We start from the raw sequence: 14,747 nt of genomic DNA on the forward strand, positions 1-14,747 counted from the left end.
TTCTAAGCATATAAATCTTCTGCATGCATTAGCTTATGCAGTTTCCAATGCAAGTAGCATAAATGCAGTGTCATTAGTTGCACAGTACCAACAAAACTGAATTCTAATCATGAGGACAATCAGCTAATGATGCTAAAATGTAAAGTAGTGCAGTTCCTCTCTATGGCATCCAGTAACATCGCTCCTCACCTTGCAGTAGATTTGTAAGCAGATGAGTCCAATGCAGCAAAACAATAACTGCATCTGTCAGTTTTTAAAAATAGATGAACAAAGGCTTCCTTTTGCAGGTGGATTGAAAGATGAGTTCTCAAAATAAGCAAATAATTTGAGAATTCTAGAACAATATTACTTGTGAAAACAGAGCACATATGTTCAGTATTGCTATGTTTGGAGATACATAAGTGGTGAAGAAAAGCGTGTGCAGTACGTTTCCATGCAGGGGTGGGAGAAGGCTTGTGTTTCTGTGGATTTTATTTTTATTTTTTGAGATAGTTACATATTTGTGTGTCCCGTAGAAAGTGGGAGTCCTGAATCTCGAGTCAATGCTGTTCACTTCTTGGTCCATAAACTGCCAGAAAAGAACAAAGAGATGCTGGAGATCTTGGTGAAACATTTAGCAAAGTAAGTGTTATGACCTGCTTTCCTACCTTGTCAGAATCCTTGTCTTTGCCTTAGTTTAACTACAAAGGGGCTTAGTTAAGAGCGGCTGGAGCCAGAGCCCGATTTGATGCTGTCACACACAATACCAAGAACCAAACGTGCAAAAGCAGACAAGACGTTTGACTCATGCCGTGTGTGTTTTGGCGGGAAAGGCAGAAATCTAATACCTTAATGAAGCCATATAAGTATTTACTTTAGCAGTCCTGCCAGCAGTTGAGGGTTTGATTGAAGTGAGAAAGGGAACATTATACTTTCTTTTCGCAGATTCTGGCAAAGGGAATAGTGGAGACCTGTTAGCAAATTTAAGTTGGTTTCACACTTGCCCTGGTCCAAGGCTAAGTGCGTTTTATGTATTTAAGCTCAGTAAGAGACTGGTTTTGCTTTTAAATTGCCAGTGGAAGAATGGCTTTTCAGTTTTCCAGAATTTAGTAATACTTTATTTGAAGAAACTCCACAAAGAAACAAATTTCTAAAACATAGATTAAGGAAACGTAATGTTTTCATTTGTAGATTGCAGTTTCCAACAGCAATGGAAATTTTTCATAACCCATTTCCTGTTTTTTCCTTCAATTCTTTTCAAAAAGTGTTTCAAAGCATGCCAAGAGGAATCTAATGACTGTGGCAAACCTAGGGGTAGTGTTTGGACCAACCTTAATGAGGCCACAGGAAGAAACTGTAGCAGCCATCATGGACCTGAAGTTTCAGAATATTGTGGTTGAAATCCTGATAGAAAATCATGAGAAGGTAAGTTTTGCTACATCTTTGCATCTCTGAGAATTGTCTAAATCAATCTGTTAGCCTTAATGTGTAGTGTGGAGTTAAGGATGATGTTACAAATAGCTTAATTCTAAAGAATGTCCTCTACACACTCTATGCGTTTGGTTATTTATATTTTGGTTATTTATATTTGATAGTTATTCCTGTTCATAAGTGAACTGACATTTCATAATGCATATTTTCTGGCAGTGTAAGTGCTTCTGTGTATAATACACCAATAGATTTGCATTATGATGTTTGCATGTGTTTTTTTGATGGGCAAAAGTGACACAAAACTGGAAAAGAGAAAGCCCAGGCTCGGTTTTTAGCTCTTCCATTAAGTACTGTGACCAGGGTTTGAATCTGTCATTTTATGCCATCATTTTTTCTCAGAGTTCACAGAGTAAAAAAGACTTTATTATACTGTGAATTTTATGTGTAAAAAGCATTATCAGAGAGCCAGGTATTAACATTTCCTTTGTTTTCAGCGTAATATATGTTATTTTAAACCTTCGTATTTGAGGTAATGCTGAAAATAAAAGTTGTTGTTGCTGCTGTAGCAGTTGCCAATTGCTAAAGAGCCTTGCATGTATAAGGTACTGTCCAGAATATCCCTGCATGTAATCTGGGATCTAAAATTAAAAATAATAATAAAAAAGTCCTTTATTGGCCTCTTTATTTGGGCACTCCTTTGGGAGTCCCTTGTGTCTAAGCTGACTTCTGTAACTGGATGTTTGAGGTACTTTTTACTGGGAGATGGACAGCATCTCTCTCACTCTTACTGTCAAAAAGAGTGGTTTGGAAAAATCCCAAAATAGGCTTTTCCCTCATGTCTTTCTTAAGCACTCCAAGCATTGACATAATTATTTCTTTTAAAGGTTAACAGTGTTGAAATTGGCTATCTAAGTCAAGTGTTATCTACTCAAAATAATATATGTCTCAAGTTTTCCTGACAATGTAATTACATTTCCTCCCTGATTGATACAGACTGGACAAAGCTTCTGTTGGCATAGCTGTGTCCACATGGTGGGTTTTGTTGGCTGAGTTGACTCAGGGTGTAATGCTGCCCTCACACGCACACTGAGCAGATACGGTATTGTTCTGTTGGAAAAATACTGGGCTGCAGATGTGGCTCAAGTTCTAAGCAATAAATATTCCAAGACTGTAAGCCATGCTATTAATTTTGGACCTTATAAATGAAAGTAAACCTTCCAATAAGCTCATGATTTTAGAGCTATTGCAGTCACCACAAAAACTTAAGACAGTGATCAGTGCCAGGCTGTTTTAATAACAAATGGGGGTGGACTTATGCTTATTTGAATCGCTAGATCACCACAGATTATCACCATCCTTTTCTAATGCCAGCTCAGTCACGTCTTTAATAACTGGACATCAATTTTATATTTGAAACATTAGTTTAGTGGCCTTTCTTGCTCCTCTGAAAATGTAGAGAAGCAGGGAATGGAAAGTACATCAGTGTAATACTGTATCATTTTCCATAATTCCTTGGTTTTATGCCTTTTTTAGAACTAGAAGGGTATAATTTTTAAGGGATTTCTTTCATTTCACTGCCATTTCTAACAGTGAACTTGCCATCAGTGGTCTGCCTGCAGCAACCTCTCCCACGCTAGTGCTGCTTCCAAGATGGAAGGCAGCCCTAAGTGTGACCTCTGTATTTATGGCAAAGGCAATAGTGTGTTAAGGCATTACAAAAATTTTATAGTAGAACTGAATACGTTACTTTTACAGTGAGCCTTCTTGATTTGGGGCAGACCAAGGACTTACTTTTAAAGGCAAGCAGGGTAATTGTCAGTCTAATGTTCATTTTATATTGCTATTTTGAATTTCTATGTGTTTCAGACTGTCTTAGAGACTTGCATTAGATATTTTATTTAAAGCTCTCGTGAAGTCCTCGGAAAAGTCAACAGCTGTAGGTTAAAATATTTTAAAATATTTCATTCAACCACTACTCCGCCTCTGCTAATTTTTAGCAGCTTCTGCTAATGGAAGCAAAGTTTGGAATTGTAGGAGAGTGAGGGAGTCAAGATGGAGGTACACTGACACAAACAGACTTGAAGCAACATTTCACACTTCATGCATATATAAATATGGCTCTGGTACTCTGCAGAGAGGCATATCTTTTGCCCTGTAGCAAATGAAACGGCTAACCAACTTGTAAACTGTAGAAGCAATAGCCATCAGTGTTTTTGGTTTAAATACAGTAACTTGGTAGGCTAAATGGTAAAAAATTGTTATGATTCCTCAAATATTTTTAAATTCCATTAGTGTTCATTACGTCTCATGTGGGTAGCTTTATTGAACAAGATTCTCTTTTCAATTTTAGGAGACATAATTGGGTTACTGACTTTGAAATCCTGGTGCAGTCATTCCCCTATCATCACTCTGCTGGGTTCTAATTAGAGAATTTTTATGCAGTTTCTGTGTGGAAACCTGAATATGAGGACTTGCCCTGAGATAAGAATATAATGTGTAGTGAATAAGCTTTTTTTTTGTTTTGTTTTGTTTTTGTTTTTTTTTTTCCCAAGCATTGTTGGTATTTACATTTCTTGCTAGAAACCAGTCAGTACAACTCTCACCTTATTTACAGGCTGCATACATACTGCCAAACCGTGCCTATGAACCAATTATAGAAGTTGAGGAGGGGATGTTTTGCAAAATCAGACCAATGCCGAGACTGGAATACTGAAACTAGATCATGCGGCCTGATGTGTTGATTAAATGGCATTAGAATTGCACAGTGATTAAGACTAGGAGGGGATAGAAGAGCATCAGGGAAATAATTGTTTAGCTTTCTTTTCTTGTTAGTTATGGAAAAGTCACCTCTAGGCAGAGTATTTCTCAGTGTCCAGTCAGAAGGTGAGCTGTAGAGGCAGATATCTGTTTTCAAAAAAGGAACAAAAACTAGACCCAAGTTGAGGCAATATTTTACCCAGGACCCTCAGAACTGCCTGTGGAAGCGAGGCCAGTCCAGATGAAAAGCAGACCTGTGAATTACCTGCTGCTGTCATTAAGCTATAGGAGAAGGCCAGCCAGATATGCCATGCAAAACAGGGGCACATTCAGATTTGATTTTTCCATAGTTTTGCCTGGAGTTTTCATATTTTATGCTGACTGGGCTGTGTGCACCAGCACTCCTGTTTGCCTTTGCTTTGCAGGTCTTGAAGGTCAGCGTCATTTCATACTCGGCTGTCTTGTCCCCTGCTCCCTGGCCATGTCTGTCCGATCTCCCTTAATTTTTATGTCCCATATCTTTCCCTTCACTGAAAAAGCATCAAGAAATTCTTGTTTCTGTCTCATCATTGTGTTCATTTTGCTTTGAGGTAACAGGCTCAGCTGTGCTTGTACAATGCCTGGGACAATCTTGGCGTTTAGGTAATCCTCTAATGAGAAGTGTTAGTCAATTCGACCCCCTTAAAAAGGTTCTGATTTCTCTGCCTCCCCAACATGAATTTCCCAACTGTTTCACAGTTTGGAAATCTTGGACATCTCTGCTCTCCTGGTCTTTTCTCTGACTCACAGTGAGGAAGAAGGGTAGTCCACTCCACAGCAGCACGAAGAGCATGCACATGTTCATCTTGCTGTTTGTTATAATGTTTTGGCACCCTGTTAGAATGAATGTCGCTGTTCAAAGGGCTTATTTATTTGTCATTTAGAGATGTCTCAGTGGTAATGTGAGCCATTTTGGTTTCTCAATTCCCTGAACATTATTTTAAGAAGGAAAAAAAACAGACCAGGATAAAAAAAGTCTAAGAAATGAAAGAAGATGAGGGAGGAGGATGGAATAAAAATCTCAGTGGGACTGGAATATTTAAACCAGCATATGGGGGAGGAAAGAATAGTGAGTACAAATAGCAAGATTACAAAAACAGAAAGAAAATGAAAATTACAGTGAAAGAAAATTAGAGGAAAAAAATGAGGGGCTAGATAGAGATCCCTTCTGCAGACTGAGAGGCCAGAATCTGCTGACAGGGAATAGGTTTGTTTAAAAGATACCTTTTACTAGAATTTAAACAACCTGTGGGCAAAATTATCTTAAAGACATTCATTCTGAAAAGCTCAGTAATTCCTATATATAAAGCTGATACACTTTATCTTTTTATAAAAGGGAAATATTTTATGTACTTTGGACAAAATATGTCTTTCTTTTAGCTTTGATTTGTTTTCTGTTTTATTTTTTAAAGGAAACATAAGTGTTTTAATTTTTCTTGCTTTGGGCACTTCTATGATCTTTTTTTCTTTTTTAAACTAAAGGGAAGAAAAGAATTTAATACTACTGAGCACTTAAGCCAACATCAACTTCATATAGTAATCCCTGAAAAATCTTTAGTCTTAAAATGTATTACAGTGCATAATACATGCAGTATTCGTGAGAGAGAAGAAATGGAAGCAGATGAAGTTGTTTTTTTTAGAATATGAAGCAGCACAGTCAGGTGTCTCCATAAGCCATTCTGTTGCAGGTAAATGCTTTAGGGTAGAGTGGCACTGTCATCATGTAAACTTCAGGCTATTTTTTGGCAACACGGCGCATCTTTTGAAGGCACACTAAAGGGACACATGAGAAATACCGAACAGGGCTTGTTTCAGCTTTCATGTTGCTTTGCCTTTGACTGCAAATGAGGACCAAGAAGCAATGCAAGTGTAATTGTGGTGGTTTGCTCTGGCGCAGCAATTTGAAACTTCACCAGTTTCTCAAGTCAACAAGTGTTTGACTTGGAGGGGGGGAAAAATTACATTAAAATATTTCCATTAGGGCAGAGTTTGTAAAAAGACACGTGAGCTTCGGTTCAGGAAGGTATTCAGCATATGCTAAACTTTAAGCATGTAACTAATCAGAAGTGTCATTGGAACTATGCCTGAACTTAATTCTAATTACATGCCTTAATGATTGGCTGAGTCTGAAGCAGAAAGGGCAACAGGCACAAGAAGGAAATTCTGGTAGGAGTCAGAACAGTGATTTCATTCCACTATAGTGTTTGCAAACTCTTTAAACCCCTTCTCTGCCCCATGGGTTGGAGAAAGCCCTTCCATGTGAGACACACACACACATGTGGTCTGGTAAACTGACTGCATTGTTTTGTTTTGTTTTGTTTAAAAGACTACAGTTTTCCAAAGCTTAATATAGTTTATGCATAGGAAGGAGACTGTATATCAAATCTCTACTTGCGCTTGTGACTGCAGTTGATGACATTAGAAGGAGTCTGGATCAATACCTGGATTGGTATGCTGTTAGACTGGTCCGACAGAAACAAAACAAGTACTGTGAGAAACCATACTAGATTAATAAAGAAAATAAAAAAAAAAATAGAAGTTGTGTTCTCAGGGATAGAATAAGTTTGCTTAGGTGCTGTACTACAAATGCATGGCACATACAAATAATATACAGGTTTCTGATTTCTTGATTTCCCTCATTTCTGGTTAATTTGGGGAAAGTTCGCTCAACTTTGTATGGAATTTCCAAGTGATACACATCTCATCTTCCAATGCCCACAAGCAGTGTTCCTAAGTAAGTAAACAGGAAGGATGATAAGGGAGTGGAATTCAATATTAGTTGACTAATATTTGCTTCAGTCTCGATGGTTAGGGTGCCACGCTTGCATGCATGGAGGAGGAGGCAGCAAGGGAGAAGTCCTTATGGAGACAGCTAAAATGGGTGTTCCTAAATAAAATTTTGTTAGTCAAAGAAAATATTCTATAAAAATTTTTGCATTGCATGCAGGGGGCATGGAGAGAGAAAAGTTGTTGTGCTTCTGAAGAGTTTAAAAAGTAAATTTTTATGCAGAAACTGTGACATAAGAACTTTACCATATCACAGTTTTGAATGGCGAGTGAATTTTTGAGTTTACATACTTGTTTTCATTTATATTGGCCAAACTGACCTGAATGTCACCATGTAAGATCATTGATAATGGATAATAGTACAAGATGAGCTTATGTATTTGCATGTACTCTTTAGAATTCTAGTAAGCTGTTGCCTAACCAGAAAGGTTAGTGTATTTCAAACCATTAGGCAGATTTTTGTATAAACAATATGGGGCAGTCAGCAGATAACACTTTTTTTCCAGTATTTTTTGTTTGCATGCCGCTTAGACTAATAAAGCATCAGTACTTCATTTAGACATACAATAGAACAAGTATACTCTTTGCCTCCAAAGATCTTGTAGTCATAATGTAAGGTAAAAAAATGTATTTTAACAAGAACAAAGAGCAGAAAACAATCTACGAAGCAATAAGGGCAAATCCATGTAATGGCAGCAAGGAAATCTGTGAAAAAACAGAAAGTGCTAGTGAGGCTGCATGGTTGGCTACTGTTGGATCTTGAAGATCGTATTTCATTCTGATGCTTTGCTCAATGACACAAGGTCAGATGTAGGTTTTTATTCTCAATATATCATTATTTATATTTCTGTTTATAAAATTTGTAGAGAACTAGGTGTGGCATATTTATATTTAGTTGTGTTTGCTCACACACTATATATATGTTTATATATTTATATTTCTTACAAATGAAGGGAAGATCATGTTTACCTGTGCTGTGTTTGGCCATGATTGCTGCTTTTGCTGGGCCCTGACTTAGGTTTCCAAGTGCTATCTTTTATCTTCTCAGGACTTCTTGCACTCTTTGTAAGAGAAAATACTGCAAACATTCTCCTTCTGCATTATTTTCCATTTAGGGGTGTGTTTTGTTTTAGAAAGCTAGGTAATGAGTATTCAGTCTTTTAGTTTTAAGGCATTTTCCTGTTATTTTAAGTAGTTCCTGTAATTAAACAATATACACATAGCTATTAATGTGTAATAGGGAAAGACAACCTCTTTAGAATACTCTCCTTGGTGTCAGATCAGGTGAGTATAGAAGAGAAGGTGAATCTGGTGTTTCTGCTGGTGCAGTGGACAAATGTGTAAGTATTCCAAGCCTGGTAATACGGTAATTAACTGGTAATTAACTCTCTCATTTCCCTCAATGAATAAAATGGTTTGGTTGACAGCAGTGAATGGGCTGCCATCAGGAGGGTTCTTCTCATGAATTGTTAAAAGGTGGAGGGAGATGTGATCCGGGGGGAGCTGCAGTCTTTGTATCAGGAGTGCTACTTTTAGAAAGGCTGAGTCAACAAACTCATAACTCGCGAGTGATCAGAGGACACACGTTTTTAACCTTGATATGTTTTTTCCTTCCAGCCTTTCACAGCTGTCCTCCAGACTGTAATGTTATGTTTTGCAGACTGTTTAGTTTCTTCATTAAATCTCAGACGTGAACTACACAGCTCGAGGTAGCCAGGGAAAATGAGTGGCTATTAGAGTCTATGGATACATCAGGCTTGTCTTAAAGTTCCTTCAGTTCTTTTGTCACTCCTGTACTTTGCAGATTGTTCAGATCTGTGGTTTTTGTATAAGAAGAGCAGATAGCAGATACTTCAGTCTTAGTAGGAGATTGAGAATTCCAGTGTCCACAAATCCTTATAAACAATATTTCATTTGGTTAGGGGTAGTCAGGCTGTTAGGCAGATGGTCTCAGCAAGTGATATCTTTGTAATGAAGAAAAGGCTGTCTTGGACGGACTTAAGTTTTATTTATTTATTTATTTATTTATTGAGCTCTTTGGTCTGGCTCACAGCCAAGGATGTTTCCTGTTTCTAGTTTTGACTTATACCTGGTTACTTTCCAGGCTGCTTCCTCTGTTGCACTGTAATCCAGCAGTGTGTGCCAGGCAACATCAAGAGCATTATTGATGCTTTCTGGTTGGTGGCCCTCTAGAGACTTGGCTTCAGGGAGCTTTCAGCTCTGGATCTGATTCTGTGCTCCTCCCCCTCCAAATATAGTGATTGTGAATATTGTACAAAGGTTTTTTGTGGTTTGTAGTGGAATTCAAGCCTCAAAATCCGAAGCCTCAGAAAATCTGAGTCCTCTACAATCTCGTATAAGCCAGTGCACAGCAACTCATATTTTACAGTGTATACGTGCTGAAGTGCAAAAATCAGGATAACTGCTTTGGGGCTGGCACACCTGAATTAGAGTGGACACACCCTGGGGGGAGTAAAGTTGTTTAAAAATTCTAATTAATTTTTTGATAATTTTTATTGAAGATTTTGTAAAGATTTTAAAAATATCAAATACAATTTTTGGAAATAATCAGCTTCATCATATTTTTCAGACTGAACACAAATTCTGCTTAGATGTCAAGAATTTCTGGCATGTGCCTTTTTTATTTATTGAATCATGTGTTTGAGATCCAGAAAAAAAATAGATCATGTCGACTAAAACCAGAAATGCAACAGGTTGATCTAATATTGTCCATAGTAAAGTAAAAATGTAAAACAGTAAGAAACTACAGTAGGAAAGGATTATTTTTTTAGAGATTTCAGTACTCTGGAAGTTTTATAAAATTGTTAGAATTGGTGCAGAAATCAGTTTTGAAACAAAACTTTTGTCCTAGCTCTCTAGAAGTTGATCTTTTGCAATTTCTAATATTATTAGACTTTTAATATCTCCAATTAGCTTCTGTAATCCATTCAAATAGGGAATAAAAACCCTAGAACTGTTCTCTTATTGAATGTGGTTTTTATTGTTAAAAATGAATTACAATTAGTGTACAATTAGCGGTTAGTGGTAATAATTAGTGGCTGAGCTATTGCAATGTATTTTAAAATGCTTGTTTTCACCTTGAAATTCCTGAAATGCCTATATCAACATTGAAATTATAATTTGACATAAAATACATTGTTGCTTTATGTTTGCAGAAAGCGAAAAAAAGACTGCTACAGCCACTGTCTTCATTATCTTATGGGGAAAAAAGCTTAGAAAATTTATCAGAGTAAGAGCACACTGTGAACCACGAAGACAGTTGGCCTCTTTTTCTGAGAATTTTTGTCTCTGGTATAAATAAATACATGGGTTTTGGGTTTGTACAGATTGCTGGGTTTAACCTGAATTGGGTTTGCATTATGTTGAAATGAAGCTAAGTCAAGGAAAGACCATGGTGATAAGTTTCTCTTGCTCTATCCTATCAACTAACTTATAAAATATTCTTTGGTCAGCATATATTATAGCCAGTTGTCATAGAAATGCAAGGAGTACCATAGCCATAAAGTGTATGAGGGCAGGGCAGTATATTTCGCCTAGGTGAAAGGTGTCTTATAATGCTCAATAAACATTAGTTGAAGTGTTTGTGTGTCTCTTTTCCTTACCAATGGCAAATCAAGTCTGTATTGAAGGGAAATTACCCAAATAAAAACCGGTACAGGTGTTGTTCTTGTCTTGAGAAGTACAGTCCTCTACAATATATGAATGTAGTAGTGGAGGCTAAACCACTAGCCAAATTTCAAAGAATTTGGAATGACCTTGTACATTCTTGCCTCCTTTGCGTTAGACAGTGACTTCTGGTATTCTCATTTGTGTTTGTATCTTCAAAGGAAATAGGTTCATGTTCTGTAAGGCAGTGATAGGGTCTTTCTCAACAAAATCATGGTACAGCTTTAAACTGTTAACGGTTTTTTATAAGTTTATCCTCATTAGCTCTATTACTAAACCTCCAGTTTTTTCTCCCCTCTTTTTCATCCCACTCTGTCCTTGCTGTTTGCCTCCTACTGATTTTTAGAGGAAATTTTAATTACCCCAGTGAAACAAAGCAGACAGAGATGACCTGATGTCTGGGTCTTTTCCTAAAGTGATTCCTGGCAAACATACTGAAATTCATTAATTAGTTCTGTTTGAGACCAAAAAGAACAGATCAGTATTCTTTAGTAGCAGCAGAATCTAATCTACATTTCCATGTACAGCTATACATCTAGTCATAAACTTGTGGAATAGGCCAAGTTAAATCCTCCCAGCCATGGGTTTTTTTTTGAATATCTAAAATCAGCTCTAGTAAGAGCTCAGGATCTAGAGTCCAACAGTGTTGTTGCAGATTAAAGGGAATCTGGCAAAATTCCTTGGGCTGCTGCCACGTGGATCTGCTGGTAGAATACAGTACGATAATATGTTGAATTTGGCTCATTACTCTCAAGAAATGCTGCCATAGACTTTGTGGGACACATTTAGGAATTGGAATGATTATATGCAGGGATGGTCTTGGGCTCACTGCTCTAGACAGAACTGTTATTAACGCTGTATATCCAAGATGGTTTGTGGTTTGTTTAGTCCCAATATCCATTTTATGCTACTGAATAGAGAGAAATAGGTCAAACTTACCCGTGTTTTAAATTGCTCCACAAAAGCCTAATTTTTTCTGTTGTAACTTTTACACTGCAGGCTTGGACATTAATCCACCACTTCAGTCAGTGTGCATTTTGGGATTCTGCTTTCATGTAAGATTAGACCTAAAGAGCCATTTATAATAGTGGACTAAGTGGGACTGACTAACTGATCCAACTAACTGTTGGAATTTGTGGCTTGATTAAAATTTTGAGCACGACGTGACTTAATCTTCTCCCAAATTTAAATTGTTGCACTTATTTTCTGAATTTACCCCAGTTAGGTCAATAGCAGGATGCCAGTGCTTTGAAGAACTGAATTGTAGAGAACTGATAGTCTATAAATCTAATGCAGTTTGGCCATAGTCTCAAAAACTGTAATGCTGGATCTGACTGTAAAATCTTTTAAACTTGGAGGTTGGTTTAGTATATTTTTATTGTTTCTTGACGTAATTCAATGAGTGGACTTTGTTCTTGTCTTTATTACAGGCGTTAATCTAGGCTTTTGTAAATTCTGCAGTCCAGATGAGTGATGGACTTTAAGGGAGGTTCTTTTTTTTTCAGTAGCAAAAAGATCACCTATGAAATAGCACATTGCAATCCTATTCTTCCATGGGAAGGTTTCCCTCCTGTTGGATATGTGTGATTACCTCGCCATGCATCTGCGGCGCAAGAAGGTTCTCTGAAGGTTGGTCATCCGTAGTCCCATGTTTTTGTACAAGTCAGTCAACACAAAATAATGTTGGTACCATTTCAGATGCTCATATTATGTGTGTATGATTTTGAATTCAGTCTTCTGTGCATGCACAGTGAGCTTCTGACAATCCCATTCTCAGGCAGACCTTACAGTGAGTCTGTCAATGCAGCAGGCAAATATCCAAGGAATGATGAAAAGTGCTTGCCTATTGAAGTGAAAATGAAGCAAGAAAGAGAAGCTGAACACTGTATGTGCGCTTCTTAAGGCAGAGGCTGACGTTCTGCTTGCTTTTCAGATGCTCACATTTGCAAAACCAGTACCTGCTGAGGCTTTGGCCTGCAACAGAAAGAGATTTCTGCTACTGAAAGAACAGGTCTAGTTATGACATGGCTGGGCTGGGCTGGACTGGATTTTATTTTCCTATTAAATGACAAAATGAAAATACCAAAGTATGGATGGACACAACTATGAGCTGCTTGAAAGAACAAAAGGTCTTTTTGTCTTCTCCTGTTCCGACTCTTAGTTTCTTATGCTAATACTTTCCAGAAGAGTATTTTGCATTATTTGTGAGAGACAAGTAAAAAGCACTGAAGAACTTCACTGCAACCTGTGCAAGTCACCGAAATTCATACAAGAAAGCTCATCTCTTATAAAGTACTCCTGGGGAATACTTGTTCTTCTCACCATCATTAATTTCAGCAGAGATCTGTGGATAAGGCTGTACAAATAAACACAGCTGCGGAATGTGACATAGTAAACAACATGCTGAAACCTCTTGGCAGAGAGTTTTTTTGCCAGAGAGCCCAAATGCAACACTTAGTCCGTGGAAAAGATGGCATTTAAAGTTTTGGTACTTTTGAATTTTTCAGAAGCAAATATTTATCCCTAAAACTGCTCAATCTAGCCCTGTATTTACACATAAGGGGGCAGTGTGGTACTGTTAGCCAAGTGCCATGTAGGTGCACGTTGGATTTCATTATTATATATTGCATCATGGTTTAAGAAATGACTTTAGAACTCTGAGCACAATTAGAGCTTTGTCACTGCCTGAGAGTGCTGCTGTGTTTGTCCTGGGGAGAACCAGGTTGGACTGTTTCTTTTCTTCTTTGTAAACATTTTGTTTTTAGAGAGTTCCTTGCGCTATTTTGGCGTGCTCTGGTAGTCCCTTGTTCATAGGCATGTGAAGGGATACAACTTTCTTAACGCTGGTATGGGGAACTTCGAATGCCATCATTTTACCTGCCCCACAGCAACATTCACTTATTAGAAAGGAAGGTGGTATTTCCACTGGTGGTTTTCTTTGCACACTATATAGAGACTTCTGGCCTGCTGCTGCCCAGTTTTGGGAATATGCTAACTTTTCCACAGTTCTCATGGAAAGTGGGATATCTTGATTACTTTGTCCCTGCCAGTACAAGAATGATGATTAAGTAGCTGTAAATCAGCATATGTGTGGATTCTTGGGTAATTTTATTCCTTCACGTTGATATTCAGGGTTAACAGGCCAGAATAGGGTGGCATTTAGAGTTTCTAGTACTTTTAACATGATGTCTTGAGTGCCTTAGTACAGGATGCTTATGGCACTTTTTTCTCACCTGTACAGAGCCTGACTGGCTTTTAGCTTAATACTGCACCTGACGTGGGCTGTGATAATCCGAAAATGTGTTATCTGTGTTGTCTCTTTATACTTTCCACATGAATTTCTACTTCGTAAAAAGCTTCTCCTTCAAAGATTCATTGCAACTCTCCTCTTTGTCACATATCCTTATACTAAATATTGTAAAGTTGCAGATTACAAGAACATCATATAATATTTCATTATATCTTGCTATATTACCATGTGGCGAGGTGCTATACAGACACAGGGCTTTTCTAGTATAGCTTCTGTGTTTTTCTTTATCTGCTGCTTTGTCTTTGATGAAATATATATTAAATTAGTTTGTTCATGTGAGTCTGCCATGATCACTTGGAAAAGGCTGCTGTTAAATTGTACATCGGCATAGTGATAGTTTTCTACAAGTAAATCAGCATCATTAGACTGTATGTGTCAGTAAAGGTGCTGTCAGGTACAGCAAATCTGTGTTACTGGTTAATTCATTCAGAGAGAAATGACATGATATTTTGTGTGGAGTGGTGATGTGCTAAGGGTCATGGCTCAAAAGATAAAATGATGACAGGAAATGCAATCTTTTTTATTTGCATCTCTGTAGATGTCAGCATTTAATACAAATTTGTCTCAGTATGCAATAGTTAACTGAATAAATTCTCATGTTTTGTTACTATGGTATTTCCCAGTACAAACCCCTGCCCAGAAAATTTTCCCCTTGCTCTCTTAGAGAATATGGTGTTTTCCTTAATTAAAATGGCGGATAAAACGATATCACAAGTTTTGAAAACTAAAATGGATATTCTGGCAAAATTGTAAGTTC

General features: G+C 37.5%; 1 protein-coding gene across 1 annotated transcript in view; it reads left to right on the plus strand.

Moving 5' to 3' along the window:
• The window catches only part of LOC114062335 (rho GTPase-activating protein 10-like), a gene marked incomplete at its 5' end in the record, with an annotated part of 82,083 nt that overhangs the window by 29,731 nt on the left and 37,605 nt on the right, over positions 1-14,747 (plus strand). The window contains 2 exons of the mRNA XM_027893633.1: positions 516-621; positions 1,245-1,404. Of these exons, the coding sequence (XP_027749434.1) occupies positions 516-621; positions 1,245-1,404 (266 nt within the window). The remainder of the gene's footprint in view (positions 1-515; positions 622-1,244; positions 1,405-14,747) is intronic.

The sequence above is a fragment of the Empidonax traillii genome, unplaced genomic scaffold, assembly GCF_003031625.1.
Source record: "Empidonax traillii isolate 1590-97213 ecotype Southwest subspecies unplaced genomic scaffold, ASM303162v1 scaffold399:size634673, whole genome shotgun sequence".
Lineage (NCBI taxonomy): Eukaryota > Metazoa > Chordata > Aves > Passeriformes > Tyrannidae > Empidonax > Empidonax traillii.